This window comes from Chelon labrosus, assembly GCF_963514085.1.
Source record: "Chelon labrosus genome assembly, chromosome: 15".
Lineage (NCBI taxonomy): Eukaryota > Metazoa > Chordata > Actinopteri > Mugiliformes > Mugilidae > Chelon > Chelon labrosus.
The window spans coordinates 7407308-7431145 of NC_140348.1; the positions used below are offsets into that span (position 1 = coordinate 7407308).

Sequence of the window (23838 nt, forward strand, 5' to 3'; positions counted from 1 at the left end):
CCGATGGCCGAACCACGCAGCCCGCTGCCAGCTTGACGTGCAGCTGTAAACTTGGTGGGGAACCAAACTAAAGAGGAGGGAGGGGAGGACATTTCTACTTGTGTCCTCATCTAAATTTTAATGTTTGCTTGGCATCATTAATTAAACAGCTTCGAGTTGTCAGCTCAGTTCAGGGGCGAACTAAATGGGACACTTGATAAGAGAAATCTGCTTTAATTGGCATCAACAAGGATGTCATTAAAACATGTTAATATTACTCTGAAGTGTCCTAATGGCTTTTTCCTCGAAATACCTAGTGTTTAACTATTTAAATTAAGACAGTTTCAAATTGATTGTGTAATCGGTTAAGTTACTCATTGCTTTGTGTTACAACCAAAGAGACAAACCTTGAGATGAAGAAATAGGTTGTATTCAATCTCCGTTTCCTCTATCCCTCCCATTGTGCATTTGGAATTGACCCCCCCCCACTTCCCCTGCCCCCTCCCCTCTACACAAATGGTATTTTCTTGTTTAATTTAACAAGAAATGAGTAGTAAATGAAAGCTCAGGCCTCAAATCCCCAACGCGCCCTGTGCTCTGCACTCCACTCCCCTATGAAAAGGCAATTTGTGAAATTATGTGATAGAGTAATTAGATGGAATTCACCCCCTCCTCTCTGCTACACACATGCACACACACCACCCGTATTCCCATTTAGATTGTTGCCTTGCTAAACTAAAGTAGGTGTGTGTGTGTGTGTGTGTGTGTGTGTGTGTGTGTGTGTAGAAGGGAAGGGCAGGGGGTTTGGCATTTGGAGTGTTAGCACTGGTATATTCACACACTGGGACACACACGCTCTCATACACATTATCACTAACACTCTCATTCTGGCTCTCCTCCCCTCCTATTTGTACACAGATGCAGTGTAACGAGGGGCAGCCGTGATCGCAGCTCATAAAAGAAGCCAACCCGCAAACCCTCAATGAGCTGCTTTTTCACCCCCCCTCCTCCTTTCTCCCCTTAAAATGTGTAAAATGCACAGAGAGAGAGTATAAAAAATCCAACTGGAAGGCATAATCCACCGTTAATACAATTAGAGTCTAATTTAACCGCTTGCGTACGCAGATGTAGCTGAGCTGGGGGAGCACTGTTCCCCCCCCTTGGAAATGTTTTTTTTCTCAACACAGCAGCATGCAGTGGGGGGTTGAGCAGAAACAGAAACAGGTGTGAAAAGCGATATAATTCATTTCTGCACTGGCAGAGGAGGCCAGGAGGCTTGCTGTTGTGAGCCCTGGGTGGTGGAGGAATCTAAACTGGGTGTGCAGGGTGGGAGGAGGGTGAGAGGAGGTGATGGATGAATGGAGGGATGGCTGGATGGAAGGATAGGTGCACTACTCATTAGCCTTCAGCATGTTGTAAACCGAAGACTTATCAGTTCCTGAACTTCTCAGCTAAGGGAACACAAACCAGATACTCACGGCCTCATCTAAACAACAGAAGGCAGGGGAAAAAAACTTCTGAGGTCAGAGTTCGCCATCACCTCAGATGCCATTATTCTTCAGCTGTTTATTGCTGGAGCCTGGATATGTCAGCACCCTGGTCACCCGCGGCAACCCTGACCTACCATGGCAATCCATTCCCAGAGTTGCGTTATTTTTCTGGTTAAGTCGTCATACTCAAAAGGAAAGGCTGCTTCTGGCCACTTTCATCTTGATTGCACAGTCTTAGGGACAAGAAGTAGTAGACATTGTGTTGTAGATATTGACTCCTCAATATACAGACTTTACATGAATTTTTCCATATTTATGACTACTGTTGTCCTGTGATTGTTGTTAGGCCTGTTTGTCTTTGTTATCCGTTGCACAAATTAAGCTTCTCATGAAAAATAATTTAAATTGACCGTCTCAGGCCATCAGGACGCCTTGTTAATAGCTTTGAAAAGACATCAGGAAGTGAGCTTAAAGGGAGAACATCAGCTGACCTTTTATGTGTTTTCATTCATTTATTCATAAACAACAACAAAGGCTTGATGTCCATCTTGATACTGTAAAGTAATATAGTGGCCTATGTGGCCTGGTGTCTCTGATTAGCTCTTAATTCAATCTAAGTGGTAGTCAGAATCTTAGGCGCCACTGCATTAGGATTTCAAAGAGGTCCTAAGAGACGACAGACAGATGGACAGATCTGCCAAAGGCCTGGCGTGACACTGTGATGAGACAGAGCGGCAGGGGAAAACAAGAGAACAAGTTAGACTTATTCTCAGCATTTTTATTCAGTTTCAGATAGTTTATCTCTGGGAATGGAATTGGCTCTGGGCTGTGTGTTTGTGTGCATCTATCTGTGAGGGCCAGTGTCTGCGTAAATGTGTGTGTGAGTTTGAATGAGGGCATTTGGAAGCAATGACTTGTCCGTACCAATCGCAGGAGTGGTTGGTGTCAAAGAGGAGGCAGCTGAGTCAACCTGCCCACCCCCACTACCCAGACACACACATACTGTGCCCCAGCCCCCACATTACCCCACACCTTGTAATGAAAACATCATCAATTATCCCTCTTGACAGGCCCCAGGGACCAAAGGCAGACAGCTCTCTTTGGGGGCTTCTCTTTGTGGACTGACCCTCACAGACAAACAGACTTGATACTCCGAACCATTTCATGAAGGACATACAGGAGTTATTTTTTAGCACATGTATCAAAAGCTGATAGGGTGATGATCAATCTTTATGAACTGTATAGTTGGTCTTGTGAAAGAGAATAGTCAGACCATCTTGTGAAAGTGTGGGAAGCAGGAGTTGTGAATATGTAGGTGCATTGTATAGGGCACTAGGACCGATGGTAAAGGGGGTTGGGGGTAATGGTATGGCTGGGGCAGAAGGAAGGCATCCGTCCTGACACACACTCCTGAAAGGCCATCTGTGTCATGATTGATGGATGGGATGATGGATGGATGAGTAGATGAACAGATGGATAGAGGGTATACAGTAGATGGATGAGAGACTGATACACACGCCACATTAAAGGTTTGCTGTCGTATTAGCAAAATTGGCCTTTAATTTTCATTTATGACGCTGAGATGCCTTGGTTATCTAAAAATCAAACCTCCTACTTGCTGTTGAGAGCAGTTTTCCTCATTTAAATTCATTATTGTTGTTCCCCAACCGTGGTATGAATGAGGTTTACATACCCTACTTTAGACTTCCCACCGACCTTAATGCAATTTATAAGTTTGGGTTTCCAAAGAGTTCTCATTCTGCCAAGAATTGCATTATGGGAAACACATGACATACTTAACATTTTTTATAAAGTATTTTCTATAAGTATCAAGTTCTTATATAGCTCCATGCAAGGCAGTGCCTGAATCAAAGCCTTTGTTTAAAAAACATTTGAATTGGATAAGCTCATTTCTGTGTCCAAACATTTGTCAATCACAGAAAGGAAAAGTCAAAATACAGCTGTCATCTAGTATATACCACAGACAAATTATGTTCCTTGGCTTGGAGCTGATTTGAACCTTTTATACCAAAGGAGAGAACAGTCCACCCAGACATCTTGGGGTCAGTTTGTGTGAGCTTAGTTGGTGATTTTCTTTGTTCTCCAAGCTTGAAAACATTTATAGATATAAGTTCAAGTCAGGTGTTTTATAAGGTCCTTTCACATTTCTGACAATGCTAAGCCTTCTACCTTCTCGCCAACTTTCTCTTCTCCACTTATTGTATCGTTTTACTCCTCCATTTAAAAGCCCTCAAGGGCAGTTAACTTTTAATTCATGTCACCTTTGAACTCTTCTCGAAATGTCTGCCACAGATCTAGACCTAAAGCAAGTGTGTGTGTGTTGATCTGGCTTTAGTCAAAGGGGTGGGCCGGTGAGTTTCTTTGAGAACGTGAGAACTTTACAGACCCTCAAGGTCGGCCAGTAGCACTGGAGGAGATCAACAGTCGCAAGAGATCTGACACGGCTCACATACACACACACACACAGGCAATGATTAGGAGATTACTTTTAGTTTGAAATTTTTAAAAATGATTCATAGAAGTTTTCAGCAGTGTGAAATAATCCATGCTACCTTGCTGGTTGTTTTAATGTTTTACAAAGTGGCCTGTTTAAGTCAAAAAGATTAAACATCAAGGTGAGGGAATATTTAATTTTACTTTTTACATCGTGTCTACATTATTACCATCTCTTCTTCCCTCGATGCCATCCTTGTGCTGCTTTCCCCCACTCCTCCTCCCAACTCTCATATAATTTCATAGTTGGGAAACTATGAAACACTTCAGTGTGTGGTTTCATTGTTGAACATCCGAATGATTGATGTCTTTATGCTGAAGCTGTGTTTCACACTGGTTCTATTTTTCATTATCAGCTGTACGTGAAGAGTGTGTGCGTCTGTGTGCAGATGTGAGCACTGAGTGGATACAAGCCCAGTAACTCAGATATGTGAAACCATTCTTGGTTTGGTACCCACTAATCAGTTTACAATCATCTGCAAATCCAGAAAAGTGTCTCACTCCTAGCTCTCAGACTCACACACATGCAAACACATGCGTCCAGCGCGCACACACATTTACATAGGCTCAGAGCAATGACGTCAGTATCTGGGTGGGGTGTGGCGTTCCCCACCATCACTGTGGAATTTATTGGAGAGTGAGTGGCAAGTTGACTTGTGGAAGAGTCAGGGAAAAATATTGTCATAAGTCTGTGGTTAGCTTGATGAAATGCTTCTATCCAATGCTCAGCAGGAGATTACCAACGCTAGCCTCTCATTCTCACAGTAAGCAAATAACCTCCAAAATATATATATTTATTTTTTTGGTTTAAAACTCCTCAAATGAAGCCGTGGCAGAAAAATCTTCACCACCCTTCCAGAAACCGAGTTTAGCATAGCCTCTATGTGTAGCATGATTTTGTTCAGCCAGTGATATATTAACTCTGCTAAGTGTGAAATCACATTAGCGCTAGCTGTTAGCCATTATCCATTAGGCTGCGTTTGGCGATCCAGAGGATTGTGGGATATTTTCTGGCTGGAGTCAGCAGCTCAATACCTTTTACTTACAGCAACTGCAGCAGCTTGCCCTAGATACATTTGGTGTGTGTGTGTGCGCATCTTTGTGTGATTGCATATGGAGTTGTGCTATTATTGATATGTGTCAGCTTCATGTCTGTTTTGTAAATACAGAATGAGTGCGTGCACTGCTCGCGTCCCATCCTGTGCATGTGCTCGACGGATGCCGTGGCTCTGCCATTGTGGTAATCAGTTTGCACGTTGGCTGAACTAATTTATCAATTCAGTTCCTCCCACTTGTATCCTCTCCCATGCGTGAACCCTCTCACTTTACCCAACGCTGTGTCTCCCGCTCAGACAAAACCCTTCTTTCTCAAAAACCATAAGGGTTTCCTATCTTTTATGCATGCCCTCTGCCTCTCTGACTTCTCTCTCCCTCTCCTCCTTTCTTCCATGACTCCCTCTCATTTCATTTTTCTATAATGTGCAGCTGTGTTGCCTTACATTTTAATGGCCTTGAACCGTGATATCATAGCAATATTGAAGCACTTGTGCTGTTTCAAAGGCACTGGGGAGATAGCTATGATTTATAGATGAGATCCTGTGATGTCCTCATCATTTTACACCTACTTGTCTTATAATCTTACATTTGACGTTGTTCTGCATGAAACACTGCAGGGATCATGAAGCTTTAGGGGCAGGTGGCATGGAAGGTATGGCCATTGGCTGGTATGTTTACACTTGGCCAGCTGACCCACAGTACCCCTGTGGAGGGGGATGGTCAGGTGTGTGTTGTACCGTCATCTGTGACACACACACACACACACACAGAAATATGCATGCAGCCATTTGTGTGTATTTTCTGTGGTGTGTATATTTGTGTGTCCATTGGAGTGAGGGAAATCATGGCTAGTGAACCAGGTGGTGAATGCAGACAGGCAATAACTCATGGTAGAGGAGTTGGACAGAGCTGAGGGCTGCCAGACAAGATACGTTGGAAAAACCTATACCAGCGTATATACGCTATCCCTTTTCTCACCCTTGTCTGCCTTGTCTGTCTTTTATTTCCTCTCCAAACATGTTCATAACACAAAATGTGTTCCACCTATCCTCGTGTCTCTCCATTCCTCTGTCTTCCAACTTGTCTCCTTTATATGCAGTATATTTCACACAATTTGTCAGCTTTCTTCTCTCATCACGCCTTTCACTCTCTCAGATGCGCTCTGTTGTAGTGTTTGCAATGGTAGGGGGACATGAACAGGGCTGAGGGTGCTGCTCACTTGTTTGTTACGACAGATTAAGTCATTGATTTGTAAAAGCGGTGCACTGATGGAGAAGGCCCTCTGATGCTGAAGACGAGAAGAGAAAGAGAGCTTAGGCAGAAGAGGGAAATGGAGGGAAGCATTTGGCTGGGGAGAAAGAGGAGTTGGAGAAGATCAGAGCTTAAAGAAAGGAGGTAAATGGAGGTGGGGGGGAAGAGGAAAGGAAAGGAGGCAGCCCGACATAGTTAAGCAAAATGCTAAATATAGAACAGTGGGATGGAAGGGGCGGAGACGAGTGAGAGAGATAGAGAGATAGAGGGATGCTGTGAGGAAGGAGGGAGGGGTGTAGGTGTACTTTGAATGACAGAGATGTCAGAGAAAGACAGAGGAAGGAGGTGAGTGTGAGCTTCATCTTTCAATAACATCGGCTGCCTCTTCTTTCCGTCCTATACTTGCTGCTTCAAAGAGCATAAGGGAGTAATTGTGAAATACCTTTACCTACTTTTAGAATCCCCCTCAACTTGGGTTCTTTTCACTCCCCCAGGGGCCAACGGTGAGTTTCTAATTAAAACGTTGGGGGCAAAAGGGTAATTATGATAATAACATAATAATATCGCCAGGGTTATTAGAATGTTCTGTGGTCCCCAAATTGCTTCCTCTGAGAGATCAGATTTCAGTGGCATTACGTAAAGTCAAATTTCCTTGAAAGTCAGGTGAAATGAAATGGATTCCCCTATGGTCGAGGTGCAATCTGAGAATCTGATTCCCTCTTGGATTTCACAGAGATGAGTCTATAAAAAGCGCTTTAGTGTGCAACTCCCCTACTCTCTAATTTCCAAGCACAATCTAGTCTTAAGGGTTTATGCGGGTAAAAGTCTACTTGTTTGTTTAGTAGTTTTTGATTTGCCACTTTGTACACATTTGTAATGGCACACAGTTTCTTTACATCCCTGTGTAATGAGTTCCGTGTATTGTAGCTGTGTATAACAAGCGAACATTTGTTTTTTAAGCTTAGAGCTCCAAGCAGTCTAGCTTGGAGCTAGCATACTGGCGCTCTGAGGGGCATCCCACTGTTTTCTCTCAGCTTTCTGCAATACCTGACTGGGATGATGCTTTGTGGATCCCTCTTACTCCCAATTTACACACCCCCTCATTCCCAGGCAGCCCTGAGGCAGCCCACCTCCAGCTGTGGCTGCCGTTCTCTGCGCCGCTTGATGCGAGTACCGATTGCTTTGGAGTGCCTCCCCTCGCTCAAATAGGCGGTAATTACGGGCTTAAAGAGGTTTAGTGGTCCAGCAAACTACATAATCACCCCTTGAATTAGCCCCAGCTCATCAGCCTCAGTCCAACGAGCAGCGCTTACCACTAGCACTAGCTAGCATGCTGCACCCCCTTCCCTTTATTGCACAGAGGGAAGCACAGCAGCAGGTGTTGTGCAACATCCGGCCCCCTTAATAAATTTAGCCTCCCCTGAGCTGGAATAGGGAGGACTAATGAAGCACGCCCTCGCTCTTAGTGTAAGCTACCGGAGAGTTCACACACCACACATACAGGACACAATAGAAGATGTTTTCCTTCACAAACCTCACCCTTTACATTCTATGTTAAAGACAACAATGCATCACTTTGTTAAAGCTTGACACTTGGTCATGTGCATACATCCTATAAGCTCCAGTATATACATAGGCTAAAGACCCACCCAACTGTAAAGCACACGGATCATTGTTCACATGCTGTAGCATTGCTGCAGCATTGCTGCGACAGCTACAGTGGTGTCTTCTGCCCTGCATTATGTTATGCGCCCTCAGAGTTTCAGAAAAGCGATGAATGATCCTAATCATCAATTATCATAGTGGAGAAGCTGGTTATGCGTACATTGTCTAATCCACTTTGTACTAGAGCTTTAATGACATACTTTTCACCCTTTGCCTCACCAGCTAACTAGATTTATCTCATTCCCATAGGCAAGAGCGCTCTGAGAGTTCCTTAAATCAACAAAAGCTGTTTTTTGAAGGGGAAAATGCTCGTTAATGAACGAAAAACCCAAGAACATCTGTTTTTTTCCTCTATTGTCTTTATCTCCAGAAGAGATGGAGAGATCTGATGACAAAAACAGTTTGAAAGGGGGGTACTCCGCAATTTCTGGTACATATATCGAGCCACACCCCCCCCCCCCCCCCCCCCGAAAAAAGTAGACTGGTGAATTATTCATGCAGGCTTTGGGCTGGTTTAATGTAGACCAACACCATAAAACATTTTCCTGCATTTTTTTTTTATTTTTTTGTTTTTTGCTTTTGCTTTTTATTTTGCACATACTTTGAGGAGAGCAGTCTGAATCTCCCCAGTCCTGCCGTTGGTTCATTTTGAGTCTTTAAAAAGATCTGCTTTTGCGCTGTTTTGTTATTTTTGCATCGGAGCAGCCTGAATCAGAGGAAATTAGGTTAGGGGTGCTTTGTTTTTTTTTTCTGTTGTTGTTTTGTTCACTCTCACTCCCTTTTCTTTCCTTTTTTTCTTTAATCCCCCCTTTCTCCCAGAGCCAGCTTTGTTGCTGGGTCCCTGCTCCCTAATGAAGTCAAAGGGATGTCAGTCGATGCCACCTACACAGAAAGGAATTTGAAATGGCGTAGCTCTCGTAGCACAATGTGAACACACACACAGAGGATGAAACTTACATTGAATGAGCAAAAAAAAAAAAAAAAAAAGGGAAATTGGAAGTTTGTTGTATGAGATACAACAGGCTTACAGTTTGGAACGCTTGTTTTAAAGTCTGCTCATACTCAGGGTTCAGGCCATTTGTTGTTAGCATAACAATGTGCTTGCCTCCCCAAATATTTAAGGTAATCTCATACAAGTCTGGCAAGGGAAAGGCTACTCTTCCAGTAAACCATGTGTGTGTCTGTGTGTGTGTGTGTGTTTGTGTAAGACAGTTTGGTAGTGATGCCCTTCTAGCCAAAAAGGCCCCCGGATTAGCCGTCAGGCATTCCTGATGGGCAGCTCAGTTTCCACTGAGATTTGACCTGGGAACAGTGAGGGGAACAGATCTGGCCAAGTCAAGGCTGTTCATTTTTACCTTAACTGTCACATGCAAACCAACAGTAATGCATAATGTTGCTGGTGTTTAACCTGCGTTGTGTTCAGGTCATTGGGTTTTATTGTGCTTAGGACACTTCAGCTTTTTTTTAAAAAGTTGCGCTGACAAAAATAACCAGAAGTATGTTGATAACAGAGAAGCAGACTAAAACAAATTGTTGTACATTAACAAGTTGTTTACTGTGATTCGTTGCATTTTCTGGCCTCTCTGTGCCTTGTGGCAAACCCCAACCATCTGGTGGTAAAGCAAGTAACTTAAAATACCAGTGACCCATGTGTGTTATCCACAGATTGTGCAGTGTCATGGCCTTTTTTGAGGGACATCACATGGCTGTGACACCATATGATTTTCCTCTCTCTTAATCCTCCCTCCGTCCTGTTTCATGGCTGCAGTTTTTATAAAGCTAATGTGGCGTGTCAAGCCTTTTTAATGGGATGCACAGAGGCTGGGGAAGCGCAGCTTTAAATAGAAATTTATGCAATGATAACACCATAATGCTAATGGCTAAGGAGGGAACACTGAGAGGACTGTGGCTGCAGTGAATTGGTTAACAAGGGTGTAATCACACACATTGAGTGGGGAGTCATTGGCTGCCATTTAAAATTCAGTATATATGTTTTTGTTTATTATCTGCTCAGAAGTCAAAGAAGACAAACATGAAAAATCACATTCATACGTTTTGTCAGTGTTGTTTCAGTCAAATTACACAAAGTCAAAATTAAAATCCTATTTTAAGGAGTGTGGTAAGAGACAGCTGGACGGTGAGAGGGAGAATAAAGAATTGCTGAGGAGGCGAGATGAAGAGAGGGGAGAAGAGCAGCAAGATAAAAGACATTTCTGAAATAGCCCTCCTCTTGTGGTGAAGTGGAGCATCCCTAACTAAAGAGTGACTCAGACTTGTTCTTTTTCTTCTCTCTTATTGCTACTAAGAGACTAAGGTGAGTCATTAATACATCACAGAACAGAATTAAGGAGCCGTGACCTGAAATTTGGTTCTGCCAAAGTTTTGTTCAGTTGCAGCTCAATCAGATGAGACTGGGAGGATGTAAGGACAGTTTTGTATGGTCATTTTTGCACTGTAAAGGTCAAATGTGTGCAAAGAGAGCTTTAGCACGGCACCAAAGAAGTAGCTGCGTCTCTAATCTCGCTCCAGGTTCCGAAATCAGAAGTGAGGTCGGGTAGTTTAAGTTTTGTAAAGTAAGATTTTTCAGTACATTTCTTTGTCAGTGTAAAATTGTGACTTCAGGTCACTTTCAGATTTGTGGATTTTTGGATTTTTACAGCAGTGTCCTCACAGCATTTGTTTAAATTAAATGTGGGCCTCATTAATACCTGAAGTTGATATGGTTTTATTTCAAGGTTTTTCAATAATTTTAAGGAGTGGAGTAAAAAAAATAACAAATCTGATTGCTATTGTTTTTTAACATGTTTTATGGATAATAATCTATGCCTAGAACAGTTTCCTCTTGGGTAAGGGATGGGACAGGGGGAGTAAAGAGGGGTCTCCCAGAATATTTATGCTCTTATCTCTTTGTTAAACCCTGGGGCTCCACATATCCATTTCCATGTCTCCTCCCCTGCCTCCCTGCCTTCCTTCTTCCTCTCTTTCCTTCTTCTATCTATTCCTCTCTTGTTCTTGTCTGAGGAGGTCAGAGAGGAAGACGGTCAGACAGGGAGGGGATGTTACTGATGCTGTGTTTCTTACCCACCCACACACACATCTGCGCACACGCACACCTACTTTTAAGCCAGACAAACTCAGTCTCTCAAATGGGAACAAGCACACACACACACACACACACACAAGCACGCGCTCCCTGTCCATGTGCAGATTAACTTGCAAAGCAAAGCAAAATTTTGGTCTGTAATGGACACAACTCAAAACAGACGCGCACGCACACACCCACGCATGCACACTCACACACAGCCAGATTGATAAGACACACAGAAACGAATGAAGCAAAAACACACGCACCCCTCCTGGCACCCACATGCTCAGAGCCCAGCAGAGAGCAGCGAGCAGGGTGGAAATTCTCATGAAAGGAGTTGTATATTTGGAGAAGACATATCATTAAGATAGGCGGAGGGAAGAGGGAAGGGAGGGAAGGATGCGCAGAAACTTTCCATCTGCTCTTTTAAAGAACATGTTATTGCTTTTCTCACTAAAGGCCTTTCTTTCCCTCTCTCTCCCTCTCTCTTTCTCAACCCGCTGAACCACAGCCAAAGGCCGTTAAGACACCAGAATCATTCACAGACAATATTAAAACTGGGCGACTTGTTGCTGAGCGAGAAGCTAAATCACAGTGTTTTGACAGATAGGAGCTAATTTGGAGGTTTAGGAAAAAAAAGGAGGACAAAAACAGTTTTGATGTACTGGCTTCCTGGCCATCTCTTCCTTGTAACACTTACAAGAATTGTGTACTGCTGCGTACGGGAAAATTTCTGAAGAAGTTGTGTTAAAGTGTCTCTTCTCAATTATGAGTAAGATTCCAAAAGATATTGCGAGGATAAGAACAGTAAAATGCTCATAATCCATCAAACTGTCAGGAGAATGTAATTACATTTTTTTTACAGATTGATTTTATGCTGTTTAATAGTTAATTTTGTAACCATTAAACATATTTTTATATATATAATGTACATAAATATACTTGTTACTTTCCCCCACCGGCCGGATGTGTGTCAGAGAAATCACACTCATGCAGAGAGCACATTTTTATGACTGAGATTGCGATTGTGTCTGTCTGTGTGTGGCTAGTTTTGTATATCTGTCTATGTCTGTCTGTGTGTGCTGGAGACCTAGAGGGGTGGAAGCGTTGAAACAGGGTGTATTTGTGCTGTACTGTGGCCTCTGGCATGGTTGCAGCCCCCCGATATCACGAGGACACTCCTGCTTCCTCAGATCCACGATACGTAGAATGGACACATTGATCTATTCATGTCCCGTCAGCCTTGTCTGTTGAGAGGAAAGACATGTTTTTCACATGATTTGATCTGCGTGTGTGTGTGTGCTGCTAATATATGTAAAATATGCATCACAACATCAGATGATACAAGCCCTAAAGAATAATGTTTTGTCAGTTTCAGCACACACACACACACACACACACACACACACAGGCAGACAGAGACAGGAAAGTGCCACCCCAGATTTACTGCAGGTATTTTGCTTCTGATATACTGTGGTCTATACTTGGAAGATACTTACACACACACACTCACAGACTACTATATATATGAATGGAAGTACAGTTCACAAGCATATATACACGCACACACACACACACACACACACAGAAATGGTTGTAGAACAGAAGTGGACACAAATTTGGCCAGAGGCGACAATGCAATTATAACTTAGCGCATGAAATTAGCCTCCTTGTGTTCCCATTCCCTGCAACCAATCACATGGACAAGGGGAGGCTGGGAAAAAGTCAGTCCCCTCTCCCTCTCTCAGCTGGGTCATTCCAGCATTAAACACAATCCTGTTCATTATGCACTGAAAAAAAAACGGTAATAAAAAAATGAAAATGCTGGCGCCGCGCTGATTTTGCACGTCTGATAGACCATCAAGTGTGTGTCTTCCTGTTAGACGTCGAGCTACAGCATGTATTATACTGTAGACCTATGCATGGCACTTATTGTAAGTCACCATAGCACGGGGCATATACTAAATAAATATCAGTGTTGGGTGATTTTGTTTCTGTCTTTCAAATTAATTCATTCTAGTCAGAGAAAATGTGACAAAGTGTTCACTGGACAGCCAGAAGGAATATGGAGCCACTTCCTGCTGTTATTACAGATTTAAAAAAAACAAAAAAAAACAAAGGTTATTGTTTGATATTTGATATAAGTTTCTATTTTCAATTAAGTAAAATATGTTATTTTTTTCTTTGACATTTATTGTTTGAATCAAAACAGAAAATATCGCAAAGTAATTTTTAACTGCATACGGCAAGTTGGCAAAATTTAGCTGAATGGATCGTTCAAGAAAATGTTCAGATCCTCTTTATTTATTTATATATCTCCTCCCTCTTTCCTAAATGTATACACTGCATTTTGGGATAAACATAGTTCTCTAGTCAGCGGTGTCCCTTCCACAATCTATTCTCTCCCTCGCACCCCTTCTCCTCCCTCTTCTTCTCTTCTTTTATGGCCTGCCGATGGTGTTCAGCACAGTCCATGTCTTGTCTCAGTCATGAAGAGCACATTGTCCTTAGCGAACAAGGCTCCGTGCAACTGCGACACCCCCCCACTCTAATATAAATCAACACACTCCCCAAGTTCACATTTATCTAATTTATTCATTCTATATATTTAAACAGGTGGCTCAACTTTAACTGTTCTCAGCTGGTTTCTTGAAGGAGGGAGGGGGGGCGGCGGCGGCGGCGGTGGTGGTGGTGCAGTCAGCGGTTTATATTTAAACACTGGGCTTGAAGTCAGTTTGGGCTGCCTTTAAAACAAGTGAACAGTTGTTTATCGTGAGTCATTTATGAGTCTTTAAATAAATGAAACTAATTTCGAGTAGGATAACTCATCTCTTTGATATGTATTCATTCAAACTGCAGTTGTACTGTTGAACAAATTCCCAGAAAAGTGACAGCTTTGAAAAAAATAAATACATAGCATACATAGCATAGCTTCTAATTCCCACTGACAGATATGTTGATACTTGAGATTTAAAAGATTGCTGAGGATAATATTGGGGAAATATCCCTCAAAGGATGAAATTGAGTTTTTTGTTCTAAGGTTGTCCTGTTAAACTGCAGCAAATAATTCCAGCGAGAATGTAAGCTCTTGTTATCGTGCCAACTGCAATAAGGATAAAAGCAACCAGCAGCAATACAGACAAGAGATTTTACATTCTCTTGTCTGTATTCCATCGGGTTAATGTTACATATTCCCCACTCACTGATTACATATGCAGCGGGGTGAAAGGGGGCCGTCGACGCGAATATATTTGTGTAAGAGGCTGCCTAATTACCAGAGCTGGTTCTCCACTTCACTTAACTTTCTAATTGGCTTGCCTTTTTGGCTGCCATTAATTACAAGATTTCATATTCCATTAATGATTGGGGGGGTGGCACATTAATGTGCACACACTCACACATACTTACAGTATATATCCAGATAGATGTGCTGACACTAACGCGCCAGTGAGCACAAGCACACATCTCATTTTCTACCTCTCATTACGGCGTGTGGTTTTGTGTGTGTGACTGTGTGTGCGTAACCTGTGCCCCGAAACATCTCTTTCTCTACTAAAAGGCACATCAAACTGCCTTTTCAAAAACAAGAAGCTTCATTAAACAATTTGTGGTCAGCCTTTTCTCATATTTGTCGTGTTTGTCTCCTGCAGCATCCCTACCCGTCAGAAGAACAGAAGAAACAGCTGGCGCAAGACACAGGCCTCACCATCCTACAAGTGAACAACTGGTAAGTCATTTCAGAGTTTACATGCAGTCGATTTCAGGGGTTTGACCCCCCAGGCTATCCAAGTTCTTAATGATCGGAATTAATGCCTCCTCTCCACCCCTATTTTCATCTCTCACACACACACACATGCCAACACACACACCACTTACTGAATCATCCTCACCTAGATCAATCCATCTAAAGAGATATGGCCTGGAGTGATTTTCCAAACCAACAACCTAACTCAGCCCAAACACGGGCATCCATGTTAATTACGAATCAAACTACCATCTGAAAACATCCAATAAAAATCAGCCGACATGCACAAGTTATACAAGAATGATTACTTAAAAAGTGGTTGCTCTGAGACTAATTATAGGGTTTCACTTTAGCTGGCTTACTCTGGGAGTTTGTGGCTTTTAGTTGCCTTACCTTTTACTGTGATTACTTGAGTTTTAATCACTAGGTGGACATCACATACAGCATTTTTATTTTGTTGGTAAAATTCAGTCTCACAGTGACATCTATAATCAAAATGGTATGTGCAAAATAAATGTAAACTTTTTTATCATTACAGTCAGAGCTTATCTTCAGATCATTATTCTGTTGAAAGTAATTTTGCATATTTAGCACTTTTTTTATATCATGCATTTAGTTGTACTTGTTAGCAAAGAGCTTAGTTTAGAAGTGGACATCCTGACTGCTAACCTGCATATGTGCATTACTGCTCAGTAAGTGCCAACTAGCCTGTTAATTGGGCTCAAGTGTGACGGACCGGGACCATAAAATAAGGCCGCTAACTATCCATTTTAACCTTAGGTAACACTGTAAAAGGTAGAAAGGGGCCCCGTGTCCTTGTGCGGCTAGTCTTATCAGAGAGATGGCTATCAGCACATGCTTAGTGTTATTAGCCATGTCTAATTAAAGGGGCTGGAGTCTGGGTAACTGAGGCTAGGCCCAGGCAGAGGGTGTTTGATGTGAGCAGCCCTTAAAAAAATCCTTGAAAGTATCAGTCAGTTGCTAGGTATGAGCATGAAAGTAGAGACTGCAGAAAAGGCAAGAAAAAAAACAGCAGAAGGAGAGAGGGAGTTAAAGAGCCAGACAAAGTGAAAAATAGATGAAGAGAAAGAGAGAAAGATAAGATGAGAGGGAGAGAAAGAGATGAGACATGATAACTCCCCATTACCAGCAGTCTAATGATGTTAACATTATTCCCAACCATTGTTCAATCTGAGACCTCAGAGACAGCCAGACGTTAGATTGGGGTATGATGTATCAGTCTGTGGAGAATTCATTTTATACCAGGCCAAAAACAATGCACGCACACATACACACACACACACACACAAAAAAACGGCCTCCTGACCAGAGGGAATCCTGTGGAGGTTATCAAATCACGTGACCCCTCTGAAATCCATGGGGGATCAATTTTTACAGCTGAGATAAAGCCAAGCTGTGTGTGTTTGTGTGTGAGAGAGAGAGAGCGAGCCAGACAGACAGTCACATGAACAGTAGCTTGGTCACTTAAGGCAGACCGTGTGCTCTCATTCTGTTTGTTACTTTTATTGGTAGGGGGATAGAAACACACCCTGAAGGTGTGTATGCAAGTGTGTATTTGTGGAAGACCAACACACACTGTGTAAGTCGTAGGAGGTTAATCTTGGTTTGTGGAAGATGTGTGTGCCTGTGTGTGTGTGTTTAAAAGAGGGGAACCGGGGGTGGTTAATCTAAGGGGTATTAGCTGTTAAACCCTGCATGCTGCGATCCCGCTGCCCCCTCACATTGCGGCGTGTACAAGTGTGTGTGTGTGAGTGTGTGCAGGCTTGTCCACAGGCATATTTCCATGCATGGTTCGGTTGTTTGAGCAAGAGAGCGGTACATTGTAGCGTGGAAGGGTTATCGAGAAGGAAAACAATGAAGTCAAAACATGGCGCAAGAAAGAGAGAGAGAGGTAACAGCAAAGAAACTGACAAAAGGAGAGAATAAATAGAAGAAGAGTGGAAAAAAATGACAGAGCAAACAGAAAGAGAGACAATCACAGAGAGAGAGTTAGAGGTTATGTTAGGGGAACTGCCATTTCGCAGGCATGTTGTTGTGCTGGTTGGGAAGCCCCGTCATTGGGTGTCTCCATAGCAACCCCCGGTGATGTTACCTCCTGACCCACTGATTTGGTGAAGTCAATTTCCCTAGATGTGATTCTGTTTGTCAGTGCTATTGAAAGACACACTCACACACAGACAAATGTGCGCATGTCAGGATTTTCGCAGACACACATTTTCTCATGCGTTCACTTGCATCAAATCAGGTCCAGAGCTGTGAAATCAAACCAAAGAGGACTCCAGAAAGCATAAAACACTTAGTGGGAGAGGCTCTTCACACGTAGGCCATCGGTTTTGAATTTGTGTCAAACGGCCCCACATGAGCTGTGGGTCATCTCTGTCTGCTGTCTTGTTGTCTCTGACTTAAAGACAAACATGTGCAACCGACAAATAAAACACATTACGAACACACAAGCCCTCCGTCCTCCTGTCTCACACACGGAGAAACACACACTTATTATGATGTGCAATGCTTTTCCCTCATATATGTAATCACATGTTCTCTGTCCTCCACCCACATACTCTCTCTCTCTCTTTCTCTCACGCACCATAGATGTGTTAACACACATGTTAGCGTGCATTATTGATGAGTGAGCACGAGGAAGGGCTCAGCAGATTAAATAAAAATGCTAAAGGCCGGCAAGGGGGCGCAGATCACTCATGAATTATTGGCAGAAATACTCTGCACCAGGGAATCTCAATTTGAATGGAGAAAGTGTGTGTGTGTGTGTGTGTGTGTGTTGCAATGCAATGCACATTCTCATCTACTGAGAAGAATCATATATACAGAATGTAAAGACATTACAAAATGCAAATACTACACATACATAAACTTTGTCCACGGGGACAGTACGTTACACAATGCAGCAGTGTCTCATAGCAGGTACACACAGACAAGTCATGACACAAGTGAGCACACACTTACTTGAACACTTAATTCGTTTAGTTCAGTGTTCAGACACGCCAGAGATGTCTTGATTGGCTCATTTTCAACAAGAAATGAAAAACTAATAATGTATTTTACTATTTTTAAAGACATGAAGGATTAAACTCATCAGTTAATAATGTCTTTTTATCATTTTCATTCGAAAATCTTATTTTAGTTTCACCGTCATTCATTTGATTGAACTACAAAACTTTCATTCATGTGCTACCGCCTCTCACGGGCCATTGTAAGGATGACTTCTGATGACCGACAGATACCTGGGCATATAATCAAACAAACCTTCAAGGAATCTGTTTGCATTGCGCTTATGTCACTTGCAAATTCAAAAGAATTTTCCAGAGACTGACCCTTTAAAGTTTTTCCTTTGTTGCTCTAAATAAACGTAGTTTAGGAACAGAACCACATCAGTCAGAACTGGATTACATTGTCCAAACTGTTTTGAAGGGCATTCACTGTAGACTCCTAAAAAGAATCTACAGTAAAAAATCACCTGTTGGACAAGTGAGAATCTGATCTCACCATAAATTCATATTTATTGTACACAATATTACCCTAAAATAATTTAAATGAACCTGAATAATAATTTTACAAAGATGAACCCAAAACAGCCTAAGAAAATTGTAATTTTTATTGTGTAAAAAAGGAAAAAAATCACTTCTAGAGGGGACAAACCCATAATTGACCTCTTTATAATGTGTGGTATGTATATAGATTAAATATGGATCGGCAGAGGAAGAAGTCCAGCAGTAATTAGATCCAGATCAGCTGATAGACCCAGCATTCATAGTATCAAAGTGAACAATACAACCTTTTGCCTGCTCACACAATTATTCCACCCCGAATACAGGCAGCAGCTAAAAGCTCAGTGTGTAACATATAAAACGTCCTTCTTTCTTTCTCTGGATACAGTCTGTATCTCTGTGCTAAGTTCTCCTAACGCTCCAGTGATGTAAAAATCGATGGCAGGTCATCAGGTTTCCCTTGTTGGCTGCCCCTCCCCTTCCTGCCTGCAATTTAATAATACCCCTTTAAAGGCAGTGTTTAAGCCCCGCCGAGCAATTGTTTTGTCAATAAGACCTCCTTTTACGAACGTCTTAAAAGCATGGGCAGAGAGAGAGAGCGAGAGAGAGAGAGAGAGAGTGAAGGGAGAGAAAGAGAGAGAGGGAGGTAGTATTTAAAAGGGCAGAGCGGACGGACGTTGGGGCTACTTAGTAAGGAGCGGCACGGCACGTACATATATGCTGCTTATCGGGTTTCTGAAAGCACAGGCCGAAGGAGAGGAAGAGGTGAAGGAAGGGAAGGAGAGCTGGAGGTAGGGGGAGAAGGAGAAGTGGAGCAGGCTCAAAGGAAAAAGAACGAAGGGAGGTGTTCAAGTCAGTAAAAACCTGCAGAAATTTAAGGATAATGCTGTTTTGTTACTTCTTGGCTCTTATTTTTAATAGTCTTGTCTTTGTTTCTTGGAAGTTATAAGCACATTGTAGTGTTCTGGAAATGTCGCAAGAGCTGAAAGTATTGTCAGTCAGGTTTAAAAGGTCAAGTGATGAGACTTACAGGAACACAAAGGAAACAAGGAAATCCTTACACAACAAAATCCATTTTTTCAATCTACAGTGTTAACTCCAATTTATAAATCTGATCTCCACAGATCTTAGCAATCACTTCAATGAGTACAATGCCACCCAAGCGAAAAGAAACGATGACTAAAACTGCATAAGTAAGCAACCAAGTCGTCAAAAGAAACAGCGTTAAACAGTTAAGGAGGCAAACAGGTAGAGTGAGATGAGCTGCACGGTTCAGTATGTTGACAGGCTGCAGAGAGAGATGCTGGAACTTGTTCACAGAAAGTCTTCTGAGGTGTGTATGTGTGTGTTTAGGAATTAGCAGGCCAAGTTTCAGTCCATGCCCCGAAGCCTGTTTCATACACTACAGCTCTGTCAGTTTGCTTTAGCCTGAAACTCCCTGACATTACAGAGAGTACCACTCATTCACCCACACACACACACACACACACACACAAATGCACACTCACACATCTCAGGTATGACCTCATCCTCAGATTTCAACACCGAGTTAAAATGTGAAAATCATTTCAAAAACAATATTTTCTTCTTTCAGTTTTGAGTCTGTTGCTAACAATAGCCTCTCACAGGAATCTCTAGCCTGTGCAGACACAACCCCATCTTTACTGTATTATGTCAACAGAAATGTGTGTAGATGTGTGTGTGTGTGCGCGCGCGCTTGTACGCATGTAGGTGTCCATGTGCAAAGACAGGCTCTACACGAAACGCCATCTCTCCTCCCCCCTTCCTCCCTCCCTCCCTCCCTCTTTCTTCCTCTCGCTCTCTGTTTCTCTTACATCACAGCACGCCGCCTTAGGCCAAACCTGCATTTCTCTTCATTTGCCCCTCTCTCTGTCTTTTTTATTCCCTCCTCTTTACTCCCCACCCCTCTCTGTCGCTTTTCACCTCCTTTTGTAGTGAGGGAAGAGGGGTCCAAAACATGAAAGGCAGCAGAATGTGAATGCCAGGGTCTGTGTTGAAGCACACATGGTTGCTGTCGCTGTCGCACTCGCGGCCATCAGTCAGTTGCTGTTCTCACGCCGATGTTTTCTTGCGTTGATCAAACACTGTTGTGAGGTGAATCAGCAGGACGCCAAGCAAGTTTGCTGTGCCAAAATTAAATAGGGAAAGCTACTCCTGGAATTAACAAGCAGAAGGCCGACATTGGTTTCTTGCAATTACAGTAATTGATGGTGCTATGTAAAGGAGCTTTGTAGATGGAGCATAAAATGAAAAGGATTCTGCTGGCAACGATCAGCCACTGTTGGGGAGATTAACTGAATCAAACATTGTTTTAAAATCCTTAATATGTATTGGTTATGCTGTACTTTATTTTTATTTTTTAAATTCCTCAGTATTTGTATATACTGAAGTAGATATGTGTTTGCTGACTGTGGATGTCTGCTGCCTAAAACTGCCTTTGCTAGTTTCTGGGCAGTCAGAGGAATCCCCATAGCGATAGTTGCTGCGAGCCAGCGGGGGGAAGTGACACGCGCGGAGACAGGATATGACACGGGCAGTATGGGGGGATTTAGGTCAACCACTGTGTGTTTGCAGCAGTTCCCTCTGTAAGCCCTGTCAGCAATCCTGGCTCTGTGTGACACTGTGGTCATCTGTGTCTAACTGAGGTTCTCTTTAGTTTGTGTGTTTACTTGTGTACATTGAGAACCAAAACACACACTGTATGTATTTACAAGTAAATACATATGCCACCCCGCCCGTACAGCCTAAAAAAAAGTACACAACTGCTAACAGAGCTTCTACACCTGCACATACACAGACTCAAACACAGACGCATCGTGATCCAAGCCCAAAGGCTAAGGGACACAGGCTCTGTCCAGCGTTGTGTTTGTGGAGTGGGCAGCCCGCGACAGCCATGTTGTTTCTGGGTAAAGCCAGGCATCAAGCCATAGCCTCTCTCTGGCTTTGATGGATGGCTGGCTAACTGAGTCCAAGACTGTCTGAATGTGTGAGAAGGGAAGCAGGAACAGAGATAAAGAGAGTGACTGAGGTCACATGTGACATCTACAGTCTCCCTTCCAATATCTTCATTTGACTGTATATCCTAATGTCTTTGTGTTCTCGTATTACAAACTATTTTCTTCTCTTTCTCTCTTTCCCTGTCTCTCTGTCTCTCTCTCGCTCTCTCGCGCTCTCGCTCTCTCACCTATTTCGTCCACCCTCTGTTTATATTTTGTCTTTTGGCAAGTTCTATTTATTCAATTCATTCAATGAATGTTGCAAAGCCAGCTCAGTCAGAGCCAATGAGTTCATGTATGTTTTTCAAGTGGCCAACATTTCCTCTGTATAAGTCTGGAAGGCACGTGGTTGTCATGGACACACACTCACACTAAACACACGTACACACTGAGCTCGTCTCCAGTTTGTGTCTACGTGTGTGTGAGTGGTTGCCGGGCCTGTTGCTCCACTCTGTAAAACCAGCTTTAGTGCTAGATTCATGGCGCTCTTAATGGACGCCGGGCTCTTGGGTAGTGGAGCAACAGGAGCGCATGTGTGTGTGTGTGTGTGACTGCTTATATACTTGCATTTTATGTGTGTGCAGTAATGGGGATTAAGTGACCCCATGGCTGTTCTCAGTCTAAAGCTCCTTTTAAATTTCACACTGTTTTCTTAAGTTTCCCTCCATATGTGGCGCTGGATCCTGCTAATCCACCTCATGTTATTATGAGCTGGACCTGCATGTACCGAATGTATATGTGTGTTGGTGGGTGTGTGCGTGCACGCACTTGGAGATGGTTCAGGAACTATTTCCCTGCCAATAAAGACCTATATGTTGCGCTGACTCAAAACACAGGCCTCTTGTCTAATAACAGCCTAGGTGCAGGCAAACAGCAGTCAGACTTGTCATCTGACTCCTGTGTGACCTCGCTTCAACCATACTTGTCAAGTGTTTGTATTCCATATTGTTTTTATATGTCCGTCAATGTCACAGCTAACCCCAAGGTAATACGTAAGTGGCCACATTTTCTCCGCAGGCCTGATTCACATGGCCTTTTTTCTATAGGAGGAGGTTGAGAAGCATAGAGAATCATGGGAACGATTTGGTTGCATGTTTTGTGCGTAGGAGTTACAGACCTATGGCTATTTGTAGCCGGCTGATTGGTCTGAGCAGCTCTGGGGAAAACGGAGAGAATGAGAGAGCGATGCTACTTACTGACAAGTGAGCGCATGTACAGAGTGTGCTGCGCGGTATTCTCGAAACTGTGCGCATGTAGGTGTTTGTACTTGTTGAAAGCTGCACAGACAAATGAAGGACAATACAGTGTCTGCGCAGTATTAAGTATGGCTTACTCATAAATAGATGCAGCCTTTTTTTTGCACAATCCACGTCAGCTCAAAGCTTAGTGACTGAGTGAGTGAGAGGATATAAAAACAACGATATAATTACTATGTAACTATCGAACATAAAGTCATGTTTGAGAATCACTTTCTTCCATTTTTATCCCTGTCTGCATCGTTGCATAGGTTTGGAAATGACAAAGTAACCTGAATACTTATAAGTGTGCATCCGTGTCACCATTCAGAAAACTCTCAAAACTTCTTTAAGCAGCAAAGTCCACTTCAGCTCAGGAAAAAAGAAGTTGTAAAAAGTGACTCATAGTTGCTTTACCTTTGTGTTCATTGTTTGAGATGTCCTTCACCATCAGTGGATTTGTGTGTTGCAAATAGAGTACTGCAAGCAGCTGTGTTAGTTTATTTAAACTAATCTGAAGAATCTAATCCAAGCATCTGACCTGAGGGCGACTCTGAGGAGGAGAGAAAGAGAGGGAGGGAGGTAGGGAGGGAGGAAGGGAGGGATATATGTGGGGAAACGTGAAGGAGGTTATTTATGAGTGAACTTGTCAACTGGGAAGAACAAGGGGAGAAACACACCCACATGCAATACGCCCACATGCATGTATAACCGTGTAAATACACTGCCAACCCCAGCTGTGCATAAGAGAATATGTGAGCTCTATAATAAATTAACTGATTACTTTAGAAGATGGAGATGTGCTGGGACGTTGAGTGTGATAATAAAGTTCTGCAGGGATAAATGTGTAACGTAGGAATAGGACTGGAGTTCAAGTTGTGTTAGCTTTTAAGATGCTGGTGGATGATATCTGTGCATGCTAATGTGCAGTTCTTGTCTCGTAATGTCTTTGTTAAGCAGTACTAATGTGTACCAGAATTACTTCTGTGCAAACAAGGTTTGATTAAAAGTTTTAAAGGGCATAAATTTACTCTTTTGTTTTGCTTTAATGTGTGTGTGAATGCGTGTGTCAACAGTATGTAGGAAGGATCTAGGGGCCGGGCGTTAATTGTGGTTGAGCAGCAGACAATCGATGGAAGCCATGCAATGACAACCTGATGATAAGCTACATGATTCTACCCGTCAGAGCTTGCTTTCTTTCAGTGCTTTTAAATCACATTGATTGGCAGCCAGGAGGAGTGTGTGGTTACACAGTTATTTTAAGCGGCACTCCG

General features: G+C 42.7%; 1 protein-coding gene across 1 annotated transcript in view; it reads left to right on the plus strand.

The window, feature by feature from the left end:
* meis1b (Meis homeobox 1 b) overlaps positions 1 to 23838 on the plus strand; it is a 75804-nt gene that overhangs the window by 38124 nt on the left and 13842 nt on the right. The window contains exon 9 of the mRNA XM_084561683.1: positions 14691 to 14767. Coding sequence (XP_084417809.1) covers positions 14691 to 14767 — 77 coding nt within the window. The remainder of the gene's footprint in view (positions 1 to 14690; positions 14768 to 23838) is intronic.